The 14,452-nt window shown below is 41.1% G+C and overlaps 1 protein-coding gene across 9 annotated transcripts in view; it reads right to left on the bottom strand.

Moving 5' to 3' along the window:
• The window catches only part of mrtfba (myocardin related transcription factor Ba), a 238,705-nt gene that overhangs the window by 19,183 nt on the left and 205,070 nt on the right, over window positions 1-14,452 (bottom strand). For 8 of the 9 annotated variants that reach the window (XM_043712098.1, XM_043712100.1, XM_043712099.1 and 5 more), the window contains 3 exons: window positions 7,486-7,617; window positions 4,090-4,355; window positions 2,229-2,379 (listed from right to left, as the gene is read on the bottom strand). In XM_043712098.1, the coding sequence (XP_043568033.1) occupies window positions 2,229-2,379; window positions 4,090-4,355; window positions 7,486-7,617 (549 nt within the window). The remainder of the gene's footprint in view (window positions 1-2,228; window positions 2,380-4,089; window positions 4,356-7,485; window positions 7,618-14,452) is intronic. The other variant, XM_043712101.1, reaches the window with a different exon arrangement.

Genomic DNA, 14,452 nt, shown 5'->3' on the forward strand with positions numbered 1-14,452 from the left:
ATTTTCTAACCATGTGTAAAAATGGTGAAAACATCCAGAAATAAGGCAATATTTCTCAGGGGGTAGAAAGCCTTTGGAACTCCTTGCGACATGAGGCTTTGTGTACATTTAAGGCTAAGATTGGTAGATTCATGTTCGGTCAGCAATCAAGAGCTGTGGGGAAAGGGCAGGAAAGTGGACATGAGGGGTACTGGATCAGCCATGATCCCATTGAATGGTGGAGAAGACGCAACGTGTATACTGCTGCTCCTATTTCTTATGGTTTTAAATACACATTCATCAATGCTTGAGGTTCTGAAAATAGTTTATGGGAGCTATGCAAACACAGAAGTTAACTGAAATAAATAACTCCGATAATTTTAACAGTTTTACTATAAACTGCATTCAAATTAAAGCAGCAGATTGTCAGGAATATGCCTGAAATAAATATATTATATATTCACTTTGCCCAAATCCAATTTAAAAGCATCAGGTTTCAAACATCTACTGATCCCAATGGTAATGTTCAGATATGTCTATTGGGAACCTCCGACCTGACCCTGCCAAGCATCCTATATCACGGGAGTGTCTCCAATTATTAGCTTGCTAGCTGGTGGTATAGCTGTCAAGAACCATGGAAGAGATAGAAGCATTACTTGTTAGACTTTAAAGTATTGTTGATAAATAATTTTAAGATAGCCAATGACCTTCCTCCTCTGTAACTAACTTATGAACTGCCAGGGTCATGACCAAAATCATGTATAGTTTCTTCGAATTTGCATGTTCATTCTTGTGGAGAAAGTGAGGTCTGCAGATGCTGGAGATCAGAGATGGAAATGTGTTGCTGGAAAAGTGCAGCAGGTCAGGCAGCATCTAGGGAACAGGAGAATCGACGTTTCGGGCATTAGCCCTTCTTCAGGAATGAGGAAAGTTGGTCCAGCAGGCTAAGATAAAAGATAGGGAGGAGGGACTTGGGGGAGGGGCGTTCGGAAATGTGATAGGTGGAAAGAGGTCAAGGTGAGGGTCTGACCTATCACCCTCACCTTGACGAGGGGGAATTGAAATGTTGAGCTACAGGGTGGTTGGGTTGGTTGGTCCGGGTGTCCCAGAGGTGTTCCCTGAAACGCTCCGCAAGCAGGCGGCCCGTCTCCCCAATATAGAGGAGGCCACATCGGGTGCAAAGGATGCAATAGATGATATGTGTGGAGGTACAGGTGAATCTGTGGCGGATATGGAAGTTTCCTTTGGGGAATGTTCATTCTTGTACTTAGCTTAGATAGAGAAGTTCAGTGCACTTACCTTTAAAAATCTGTAATAAATTACAAGAGAAATGCTGAAAGCATCATCATTTGGGGAAAAACTAAAGCAGCAGCAGATTTGGTAGAAAGTTGTTAACCAAAAGCATACAGGAGGTGGCAGTACTGCACCACTGCAATTGTTAATCGTCTGCTTTCCAAAGTTATAGATTAAATCATGTAGGAATGAAAGCAATCATCTGATCAAACATGCATGCAACGGGAAGCAGATGTCAAAGTTACAAGAACCACAGACAAGACCATTTAGCGGCAGATATTTTAATGCAGCTTCATTTACGTTGCAGCTGTTAATCTTTGTCTAATTGTGTTCTCTATTAAAACTGAGCAAATTAATCATCAGGTAAATACAACTATCTCAATACACAAATGTCACCCGAGAACTCTGATCTAGTTTCTTCATTTTATGTATCAATTCCAAAACTCAAAATGGGCCCTATTGGTTTACTTTGATGATGCTAATTGTGTTATTTTAAAAGGAGCCAGTCTAGATCCCCAAAGCATCTAAATGATTCAGGCAATCAGTCCTATTCAATAAGTAAACTGGAGTCCTAAAGGAAGTACATAGGATTTTGACACGTGGTGATCTTTACCTGGCTGAAACCCAAGGGTTGCTGCCTAAACAGACACAGACCTCACCATTAGATTTACTCCCCTAGCTCTATGTGGTGTTTTCTTTAGTGGTTTGACAGAGAACTGTTGCCTTAAACTAAATCAGTTCATGCAGTTGTCCTCAGACTAGAATAATCTTCTAATGTGGAGGAAGTACAAATTTTTGTTTATCAAAATAAACCGGCTGTTCCTCAACCAGTTTAAAACAATTAGCTCATTTTATATATAGAAACTATCAAAAGCAAAATACACAATTTTAACCTCACCAGTGCATTTGGAAGTAGGTAAGGATATTCTTTGCATTATTTATAAACATATACCTACCTTCATGTCATCCAGATTAGAGGGGAGAGTTCCCAACTTCCAGCATGGTGTGCTGTTGTGCAGTGTGACATATGATGATAATGCTGGTGCACAATTAGCCAGTGTAGTGGATGTGGTTATGCTGCTAGTTGGCTGGTTATCATTACATGACCTGGAATGAAGGTACAGTAACAGTTGTTAAATAATAAGCTTGTTATCACATAATCAACACCAGCCAGACAATAATTCTGATTTTTTTTTTCTTTGTGTGCCTTCCACATTAAGCCAATGCACTTGTCATTTAAACATATAGCAACCACTTGTTTTTAAAAAAGGTGAAAGTACATTCGTTTCTAATATTACGTGGAGGTTAACAAGCATGTGAGGCTATGACTATACTGAACTCTGCATTCCCAAACTGGGGGAGAATGTGAACTGGGAATTCTATCTCAAAATGTGGTCAGTTTGCGGGAAAGATTCCACATGTGGAAATCAGGGAAAAACAGGTTTGGGTTTGATGGCTTTACCTCCCTCAATTGTATAACCTGCTAACCCTTACTCTTTAATTATGTTGGTATACAGAGGAACCTCGATTATCTGGCATTCGATTAACTGAATATCGGATTATCTGGCAAGATCACAAGGTCCCAATGCTTGGCTAAACTATGTTATCCAGCTTTTGATAATCAGAAATTCAATTAATTGAATGAAATACTCCCCATCCAGGTCCTTTGGATAATCGAGGTTCCTCTGCACACACTTGGGTAAAATACTGGAGAATAAGCTACAATACATGTAATTACACGTCAGCAGTAAAATACTGCAGTCAAAAATATACATCAGCAATAGATTACCGCAGTCCATGTAAATATGACCCAGCAACAATTTGCTGCGGCTCATGTAAATTTACCCCAGCAACAGTATGCTGCAGCCCATGTAAATATATCCCTGAAAACGTGTGCCGCAATCAGTCTAACTATAGCCCAGCAACAGTGTGCTGCAGCCCACATAAATGTATTCATGAAACAATGTAAACATAGCCCAGCAGCAGTCTGCTACAGTCAGTCAGTGTAAATATATCCCAGCAACAATTTGCTACAGTCAGTGTAAATATATCCCAGCAACAATTTGCTGCAGGTAATGTAGATATGACGATAGTGGGTTAGTGTAGTTTAGGTGGGCTTGGATCGGCGCAACATCGAGGGCCCAAGGGCCTGTACTGCGCTGTATTCTTCTATATCCCAGCAACAATTTGCTGCAGGTAATGTAGATATGACCCCCCCAACAATGACATTCCAGTCTAATATATCCCTACCAGAAAGTGTGCTGCAGTACATGCATCAATAACCAGAAACAGTATGCTGTAGTCACTATAATTGGAGCTCAGTAAAAATCAGAGCTAACATGACCAAAAAGGATCAAAATGGCAAGAGAAAATTATAGCTGAAAATGTGTTGCTGGAAAAGCGCAGCAGGTCAGGCAACATCCAAGGTGCAGGAGAATCAACGATTCGGGCATGAGCCATTCTTCAGGAAACTGCTCTGATCTCCAGCATCTGCAGTCCTCACTTTTTCCCAAGAGAAAATTATAGCAAAGCAAACTTCAGTCTCCCACATGTCAACAATTGCTTGTAATACTGGGAAAGCCAGATCTGCACAGCACCTAAGGAGCCATTCACATCCCATTCAGTTACAAAGAAAAAAAATAAAATTACTTTTATCCTAAAACAGAATTTGATTGCTGCAGGTTCAAATTTCAGGATGCAAGACCGGCACAATAAAGTGTAATTGGGAAAAACATTCGAACATGTAGCAGACAGATACTGGAGAAACAACACAAGGCCAAAGCTAGACAATACTTTTAGAGGTTGAAAGGAAATCACCTGGTATGTGCTACATACTTTGGTGGTGCAGGCAGAATGGCTGGATAATTGTAGTGTTGCTGTTGTTGACTCAGGATCTGCAGCTGGAGGAAAAGCTGCTGTTGTTGCAGAAGCCGGGAATAGTTTGTGTCCATGGGAAGTTCAATTTTCTCATGCTTTTTGTCTGGTGGGATATACTGATGGTACTTCAGCTGCTTCACTCTGGGTTTAAGATCCTTGTTTTTCTTGCTCCGGTTCTTGTCGGCTGCAGTTTTGGGTTGGCTTTGCTGGTGTAAAATTGATGCAGAAAGACTTCAGTTCCAGATTAGTGCCCAACTATTCACAAACAATTTCTTGATTGTAACTAGAATATGCATTTATTAGAATGACTATTCCTCGGGTAATTTGCTTAGTATTTAAAACATATATATTCCTCCTGTTCATAATTTTAACAGAAAAGGGAGAGTCATACAGCACAGAAAAAGTCTCTTCGGTCCAACCCATCTGAGACGATCAGACATCCTAATCTGATCCAGCTCCATTTACCAGCATTTGGCCCATATCCCTCTAAACCCTTCCTGTTCATATACCCACCCAGATGCCTTTTAAATGCTATAATTGTACCTGCTTCCACCACTTCCTCTGGCAGATCGTTCCATACATGCATCGCTGGCTGCGTGAAAAAGTTACCTCTTAGGTTCTTTTTTAAAATCTTTCCCTTCTTAACTTAAACCAATCCCTTCTAGTTTTGGACTCCCACAGCCTTGGAAAGAGACCTTGGCTGTTCACCCTGTCAAAGCCCCTCGATTTAAAAATGTCCCAGCCTATTCAGCCTCTCCCTAAAACTCAAACCCTCCAGTCCCAACAACATCCGTATAAATTCTGCACCCTCTCAAGTTTAAAAACATCCTTCCTATAGAAGGGCAACCAGAATTGTATGCAACTTGGTGGACAATTAAATGAGAACGGCCTTTTTGTACTGTTGCCACCATTTGCAGTAAAATTAACAGGAGAAATTTAACTCCCACGCTGTGATGGTACAAGAGGTGTTCATTTTTGCAAGGTCTGTAGCTCAGGTTGAGGTTTAGGGTGTAGGTTTGCTCGCTGAGCTGTAGGTTTGATATCCAGATGTTTCATTACCTGGCGAGGTAACATCATCAGTGGCGACCTCCAAGTGAAGCAAAGCTGTTGTCTCCTGCTTTCTATTTATATCTTTCTCCTGGATAGGGTTCCTGGGGTTTGTGGTGGTCATTTCCTGTTCGTTTTCTGAGGGGTTGATAGATGGCATCTAAATCTATGCGTTTGTTTATGGCATTGTGGTTGGAGTGCCAGGCCTCTAGGAATTCTCGTTGCAAAGACATGCCATAGAATTCCTAGAGGCCTGGCACTCCAACCACAACGCCATAAACAAACGCATAGATCTAGATGCTATCTATCAACCCCTCAGAAAATGAGCAGGAAATGACATCACCACAAACCCCAGGAACCCCATCCAGGAGAAAGATATAAATAGAAAGCAGGAGACAACAGCTTCGCTTCACTTGGAGGTCGCCACTGATGATGTTACCTAGCCAGGTAATGAAACGTCTGGATATTAAACCTACAGGTCAGCGAGCAAACCTTCACCCTAAAGGTGTTCATTAAAATGCACTTGTCTTCAAGCTGAGTATTCATTTGTTAGAATTAAAATTAGAGTCTCTACAGTGTGGAAACAGGTCATTCGGCCCAACAAGTCCACATCGACCCTCCGAAGAGTATCCCACCCAGACCCATTCTGTTACATTTACCCTGACTCATAGACCTAACCTACACATGCCTGACCACCATGGGCAATTTAGCATAGCCAGTTCACCAAACTTGCACATCTTTGGATTGTAGGAGGAAACCGGAGCACTCAGAGGAAACACACGCAAACACGGGGAGAATGTGCAAACTCCACACAGTCATCTGAGGCTGGAATCGAACCTGGGTCCCTGCTTCTGTGAGGCAATAGTGCTAACCACTGACCAACCTTACTGCCCCCATTTGTAGGGAATTAGTGCACACTCTTAAAAGTAGGACTCCTACATTAAGAAAATTCATCACTTTTTTTATAGCTTTCCAATAATCATTTTAATATAAGTTGGATATTTGAAAATTGTGGGTTTATCCTATAAAATAGTGTAACCATACTGAGAACATGTACCAGAACTGTACAATAATTGAAGTGAAGTCTGGACATGTCATGTTAGTTCAACTAGGTGAAAGTGAGTACTGCAGTTGCTGGAGATTAGAGTTGAGTGTGTGGTGCTGGAAAAGCCTTTTGCCCGAAACGTCAATTTTTCTGCTCCTCGGATGCTGCCTGACCTGCTGTGCTTTTTCAGCACCACACTCTTGACTCATGTTAGTTCAAGTCTGTTTCCCTGAAATTGCTTTATAGGAAAGAGATAATTTCAGAGTTAAAATCATACAACACCAGATTATAGTCCAACAGGTTTAACTGGAAGCACTAGCTTTCGGAGTGCTGCTCCTTCATCAGGTGGTTGTGGAGTATAAGATTGTAAGACACAGAATTTATAGCAAAAGTTTACTTCTGCTATAAATTCTGTGTCTTACAATCTTTCACTCCACAACCACCTGATGAAGGAGCAGAGCTCTGAAAGCTAGTGCTTCCAATTAAACTTGTTGGACTATAACCTGGTGTGTGATTTTTAACTTTGTACACCCCAGTCCAACACCGGCATCTCCATATCATGTCAGAATTAGAGCTTTTTCTTATGTCTTTGCTGAACTGTGCGTGTGGGATTGGTGTCTTACCCACTATGAATCCTCAAAGTGCAGTATAATGCTAAATGTGCTGGCTTAATCTCCAGTCCACCAACCTAGGAGACTGATTCCAGAAAATGGTATTATATCAATTATTCTCAACATCACTATAACTGTAGGTGTCATAAGGTCCAGTTTTAAATTTATTTTTGCTATCTTGCCTACTGTACTATTGCACCATTTTCCAGTGATTGAAAATAATTCACTGGACAGACAGGACAAAATATAGCAGCTTCAGAAAATTAGGTCGCTTACTTCATAAAATTTGCATTAAATAGCATTTTTACTGCAATAAAACAGTCCAAAAGACATTTAAAAGATATTTAGAGAAGTACATGAATAGAAAATGTTTGGAGGGCTATGGTCCAAATGCAGGCAGGTGGAACTAGTTTAGATTGGGATTATGATTGACATGGACTGGTTGAACTGAAGTGTCTGTCTCTGTGCTCTATGACTTTGTGACCTGCATAAGGAAACAATGCATGGATGTAAGTGGGAGGTATTCAGTTCTAGCACAAAACAGCCAATATCACTCAACATTACCCAAACCAAACACAGCTGGTTATACCACCTGAGACTGTACAAAGGTTCGAGTGTATAAAAGAGATGTACCTTAATTAGGGTTGGAGCAGGTTTAGTTGAGACAACCGTACTTGTGGTCATTGTAGTACTGACTGAGCGTATACCTTGCTGATCAGGCAGAGGGGCAGGTTTGAGAAAGTCTGGCATTGGCTGTGGATGGTACTAGGGAAGGGAAAACCAAAGTCAGATTCAACAATATAAGAGAGGATGAAGGAAACGAGCAGCTGTTACCAAGTATCAAATAAAATTACTCTGTGTAGTATTAAATAAATGGGAAGTTAGAGCATTCTTTCATTAAACTGCCATGTTTAAAGTTATTTTATAAAATTAAGACACAATCAAGATACATTGATTCAGCAGCTTGCCAGATGAAGATTCTTTTGTCAAAATTTGTACAGTTAAAAATGCATTTTCTTTATTAAGTTGATACCAGCAGAAGCTCCAAGTCACTTATGATTTTCTCATTCGAGCATATTTCAGCTCACCTGCCATGGTGTAAACTTTTAAAATGTTTTGATGCAAAAATTGATACAATACAATTTCAAACTTAAGCTAAAACATTGACACTAATTTTCAAATTATTCTCATTCCTACAAACTCACATGCAAATTCATTTTCTCCCTCATGAAAGTGTTCTAAGAAGCAAAACACATGCACAATATATTTTGCTTTAAACTAAAAATGACCTTACAAACTGCTGACTGTTCCCCTGCATTGCCCCAGAATCAGTGTTCCCCAGACTGAAAACGCACTGGGGAAAAAAAATTACATTTTGCAAGATACCCAGACACATTCTTATCCAATTTAACTTAAATCAGATGTTTGACGTGGAGTTGATAAATTTACTCCATTAATTAAACCCAACTCAGTCAGCACAACAGTCAATCATGTAAAGTATTCCTGAATTAACTCACAGAAAACTCAATTGAAGAGCAAATATGTACAGAGCTACAACAACCAATCCCCCTATTTACAACATGGAGGTTTGTAAGATCACAATGTAATGCTTTGCCAGTAACAATTACTAATATCTGCATTTTTAACTTGTTTGGAAGCCAATACCCCCTCCTAGTGCTTTTTGGCTACTTCAGGCTACAAACTGTGACCGAAATGACAAATCAAGTAGCAATTAGGTCCCAAGCCATAGCTGACACTGCTCCAAGTAAATCAGGAGGTGGTGCATGAAAGTTGGCAAGGGAAATTCCAACTTCTGATTTCCAGGTGCCTGTGGGACTACCCAACATCAGGAACTCAGTAGATTAAATTTACAAGCTATCACTCAGTGATTCTGCATGATGATATACCTTTGTAGTTACAATTGTTGTCCATAGAGTCATTGAGATGTATAGCATGGAACCAAATTCTTCGGTCCAACTTGCTCATGCTGACCTAAACTATCCCTACCTAAACTAGTCCTACTTGCCAACACTTGGCCCATGTCCCTCTAAATCTTTCCTATTCATATGCATACAAGCTGCAATCTAAATTTATGCCCAGACACAGGATATCATCCTTGAATATTTCCCTGATGTTTATAGGAACATGTTTTTCATTCTTGGTAACATACAATCGTGTAGGTCTTTGCAATTTATCAAAATGCTTTTACTATTACAAACTTTGGACAGAAGTTTTACATTTTGGCATTGTAGGAATACCAGCTCTCCAGCTGAGCATCTGTTACCTTGGAAGCAGCAGATTTACTGCTGAGGGAATAAAACAATCTCTAATAAAAAGGATATAAAGTGCAGATCTCTAGTGCTGCAGCTGCCAACTGTTCCTACCATTCCTTAAAGAAAAAGAAATTAAAGTCACTCCCGAATCAGACGCATGCACCACCACAAATTTGGCAAATGGAAAAATTGAATTCAAATACTAAGATAAAACAGATGACAGGGCATCAGGCAAGGCAGCCACTTCTAAGAGCTTAAGTTCTCCTTTAATCAAAACTACAATTCGGAAACCTATGGTTTTACATAAAATGGTCACAGAATTTCAGCGCAACACTTAATTACACGCAGAACTTAATATGTTTGTTAGTTCCCAATAGATACAGTCATACAGCACAGAAACAGACCCTTCAGTCCAACTAGTCCATGCTGACCAGGTTTCCTAAACTAAACTAGTTCCACTTGCCTGCATTTGGCCACATCCCTTTAAACTTTTCCTATTCATGTACCTACCCAAATTTTTTTTATATTATAATTATACCTGTATCTACCACATCTGCTGGCAGTTCATTCTACAAAGGAACCATCTTCTGTATGGAAAATGTTGCCCTTTGGGTCCCTTTGATCAGGTCCCAGAGATTTATCCACCTTTATGGGTTTTTTAAACATCTTCAGCCCTTCCTCTTCTACAATGTGGACTGTTTTTAAGACATCAACATTTATTTCCCAGAATTCCCTAGCCTCCACTTCTTTCTCCAAAGTAAAAACTGATGTGAAGTATTTGTTTAGTATTTTTTCCTTCTCCTGTGGTTCCACACATAGATGATCTGTACAGGGCCTATTCTTTTGCCCGAAACATTGATTTTCCTGCTCCTCAGATGCTGCCTGACCTGCTGTGCTTTTCCAGCACCATTCAAATCTTAACTCTGATCTCCAGCGTTTGCAGTCCTCACTTTTGTCTAGCTGATTTTAACCGTACCACGAATCGTCTTGCAAGGATGCCTACCTTGAAGAAGTTCGCCTCTGCTCTCTACAAGGGTTTCAGTAAGTCCCTCTCTCACTGCAACTCCCAGGTCATCCCCTCTGCCCTGAAGCTCTTCAACCATGTCCTGAAACAGACTCGCTACCACAACCTCCTCATTCCTGATGAAGGGCTTTTGCCCAAAATGTCGATTTTCCTGCTCCTCGGATGATACCTGACCTGCTGTGCTTTTCCAGCACCACTCTAATCTTAACTCTGATCTCCAGCATCTGCAGTTCTCAGTTTTGCCTAGGGCCTATTCTCTCCCTAGTTGTTTTTTTGCTCTTAGCGTGCTTGTAGAATCTCTTTGGATTTACCCTTAACCTTATCTGCCAAGGTGCTCTCATCCCCTTTGTGCCCTCTGATTTCTCTCTTCAGAATACGCCTATACCCCTCATATATGTCAAGATATTCACTTTTTGATTCATACAGTGCAGAGAAAGCCCTTCAGTCCATTAAGTTTGCACTGACATAACTACCACTCGAGGTGCGCTAATCCTATTGTCCAATTACCTTGAATGTTATGATATTTGAAGAACTCATCCAAATTTTTCTCAAAGGTTGTAAGGTTTCTGGCCTCCACTACCTTCCTAGGCTGTACATTCCAGATTCCCACCACCCACTGAGTGAAAATGCTTTTTCCTCCAAATTCTCCCTGAATCCCTCACCCTTTACCCCAAAACTATTCCCTCTCGTGACTGACTCCTCAATCAAGGGAAACAGCTGCTCTTCATTCACCCTGTCCATACCCCTCAATCTGACACACCTCAATCATGTCACCCCTCAATCTTCACTGCTCTAAATAAAGAAAACAATTCAAGCCTACCCAGTCTCTCTTTATTGTTCAATGTCTCCAACTCAGGCAACATCCTGGTGAACCTCCTCTGCACCCCTTCCAGTGCTATCACATCCTTCCTGATGAGAGGTTATGGCAATTTTCCATTGCTTAAAGCACCTTAGCAGAATCACAATATTCAATGATCATTATATCTGAATACATTAGTCAGGCTATTCAAATAAACATATTCTGAGCTGGAAAGACTTTTCAGAAGCTGCAAAATTTCTCCCATTGGGAATAGTTCTGTTGGTGCTCTGAATTTGCAGATCTACAAAACAGGATAAATTTTCATGCACCGTCAAAAGTGTTAAATTACCAATTTTTGGCCCTGAATGTAATCATACCCCTCAATTCCATGAAATCACAGACGTATAATGAGTGAAATAGTGTTCCCAGAGGATGCTTATTCACGGCATTATGGCAATTCCTATCAAGGTAAATCAAAGTGATCTAGTAACTGTATGCAGTTTGCCTACATTATGGGGGCCCTGTATTTGACTGGGATCTGTGGACACAGATCTTACAGTGTATTAATCCGTCCATGACTAGAAACTTAATCTATGATCTCACCTCTGCAGTCCCGCTACATCCAATTGTGAATGCTATTGGATAATTAAAAAACTCACTGAAGGCAGATCCTCCATAAACATCTCCACCTCAAATGACAGTGGAGACTACCTCAGTGCAAAATATAAGTCTGAAGTATTCTTAACAATCTTCTGCTGCAGGTACCAAGCAGATCACCTAGCTCGGTCTCCTCCAGAGGTCCTCGGCATCAGGGCCAGTCTTCATCCAATTTCTTCATCTTCCAAACTCCATTTGATTTCAAGAAATGGGTGGAGGCTGGTTGTCTGCAGGATTCCTCGCCTCTGACCTACCTTTGAAGCCATGGTACTTGTCCAGCTCAGCTTCTGGTCAATAGGATGTTGGTTTTGGGGATTTAGTGACAGTAATGCCATTGAATACCATGGGAAACTGTTGCAAAGACTGTGGGCCCTGGCAACATACCAGCAACAATACAGAAGACTTGTGCTCCAAAACTTGCCACACCTCTCCCCAAGCTGTTCCAGTACAGTTACAACACAGGTATCCACCCAACAATGCAAAAATTGACCAGGCATGACCTGTACATAGAAAGCAGGATGGAAGGGGTCATCAACAGTGCTATTAAGCAGCACTTGCTGAGCACTAATCTGCTCACTCAAAATCAGTTTGGGTTCCCCCAGAGCCAATCAGCTCCTGAGCTCATTACAACCTTGGTTCAAATGTGGTCAAAAGAGCTGAATTCCAGAGGTAAAACAAAAGTGACTGCCCTTGACGTAAAGGCCGCATTTGACAGTGTGGCATCAAGGAGCCCTAGCAAAAATGAAGTCACTGGGAAACAAAGGGAAAATTGCCTGCTGTTTGGAGTCATGTCTGGCACAAAGGAAGATGGTTATGGTTGTTAGGGATCACTCATTTCAATTCCAGAGCATCAGTGTAGGAGTTGTGCATGGTGGTGTCCTAGGCCCAACCACCTTACCCTGCTTCATCAATGACTTTCCCTCCATCATAAGGTCAGAAGTGGGGATGGCCACTGCCAATTGCATTCTCAGATACTGAAAGAGTCAACGGCCAAATGCAGCAACTGAGCTGCTTTGTTCTGGATGATGTCAAGATTCTTTATTGTTGTTAGAGTTGCATTTATCCAGGCAAGTATGGAGCATTTCATCACATTCCTGATTTGCATCTTGTAGATGGTGAACAGGCTTTGGGGAAGTCAGGATATGAATTTTCTGCTGCAGGATTCCTAGCCTCAGACCTACTTTTGTAGCCATTCTTCTTATATGGCTAGTTTCGCTCTGGCCAATAGAATATTGATTTTGGGGGATTTAGTGACGGTAATGCCATTAAATGTCATGGGACTATGGTTAGATTCTCTTACTGGGAGATGGTACTTGCGATTTTTCAATCAAAATTGTCCAGGATATTGTCTAGGACGTGTTGCACTTGGATATGTACTGCTTCAGTATCTGAGGAATGGTGCTAAACATTGTACAGCTAGCAGCAAACATCCCCATTCCTGAATTTAGGACAGAGGGAAGGTCATTGGTGAAGCAGCTGAAAATGGTTGGGACAAGGACACTACTTTAACGAATTTCTGCTGAGTTGTCTTGGAGTTGAGAAGACTGACTTCCAATAAGCACAGCCAGCTTTCTTTGTTCTAGATATCATTAAACAGTGGAGTATTTGCCTGATTCCCATTAACTCCAGTTTTGCATGGGCTCCTTGATTCCACAATTGTCAAATGTAGTCCCAATGTTAAGGGGCAGTCATTCCCACCTCACCTCTGGAATTCAGCTCCTTGTTTGGACCAAGGTTGTAATGAGATCAGGAGCTGAGTGGCCCTGGCAGAATCCAAAGTGAGCATCAGTAAGCAGGTTTATTGTTAAGCAAGCCTAATAGCGCCGTTTATGGAAGGTGACATCACTTTATTTCATCTCTGTAAAAATATTGAAAAGCAAACGGTAATCAGTACTTTTCCCTTCAAGATTTGCTGTCTGAGAGAATTTTGAAATGTGATAAGTTGCTCAAAGTGATTGATGACTCAATTTTCCTGGATGTCAGAGATTAGATTAGATTAGATTAGATTAGATTACAGTGTGGAAACAGGCCCTTCGGCCCAACAAGTCCACACCGACCCGCCGAAGCGAAACCCACCCATACCCCTACATTTACCCCTTACCTAGCACTACGGGCAATTTAGTATGGCCAATTCACCTGACCCTGCACATCTTTGTGATGTGGGAGGAAACCGGAGCACCCGGAGGAAACCCACGCAGACACGGGGAGAACGTGCAAACTCCACACAGTCAGTCGCCTGAGGCGGGAATTGAACCCGGGTCTCTGGCGCTGTGAGGCAGCAGTGCTAACCACTGTGCCACCGTGCCGCCCAAATCTCCTCCTTTTGAAATCAGAATGAAATAACACCATAGTAGGAGAAATTAATGATACAGATTTCAACAGATTTTAAAGGAAGTGATTCTTCGTGTCAATAGTGAGCACTATGCTTTTGCTGCTGACCACAAAATCCAAACCATTGCTGTCAAGCAATCACAAGCCAGTTAGTTTGACATCTGTCACTGAGAAAATGTTAAAAGTCTATTATAAAGAAGTTAACACTACAGCATTTATCAATACATAACATAATCAAGCCGAGTCAGAATGGCTTCATAAGAAGAATGCATGCCAACAAACCTATTGCACTTCTTTGAGGAAGGAGGGTGGATAAAGGGGAACCAGTAAATGTAATACATTTGGATTTTCAGAAGGCATTCAACTAGAATAAGTCTACAGTATTGGGGACAATATATGAGCATTGATAGAGGATTGGCTAACTAATAGAATGATGTGAAGGTGTCAGTGTTGGACTGGGGTGGATAATGTTAAAAAACACACAACACCAGGTTATAGTCCAACAGGTTTATTTGG

Source organism: Chiloscyllium plagiosum, chromosome 21 (assembly GCF_004010195.1).
Source record: "Chiloscyllium plagiosum isolate BGI_BamShark_2017 chromosome 21, ASM401019v2, whole genome shotgun sequence".
Taxonomy (NCBI): Eukaryota; Metazoa; Chordata; class Chondrichthyes; order Orectolobiformes; family Hemiscylliidae; genus Chiloscyllium; species Chiloscyllium plagiosum.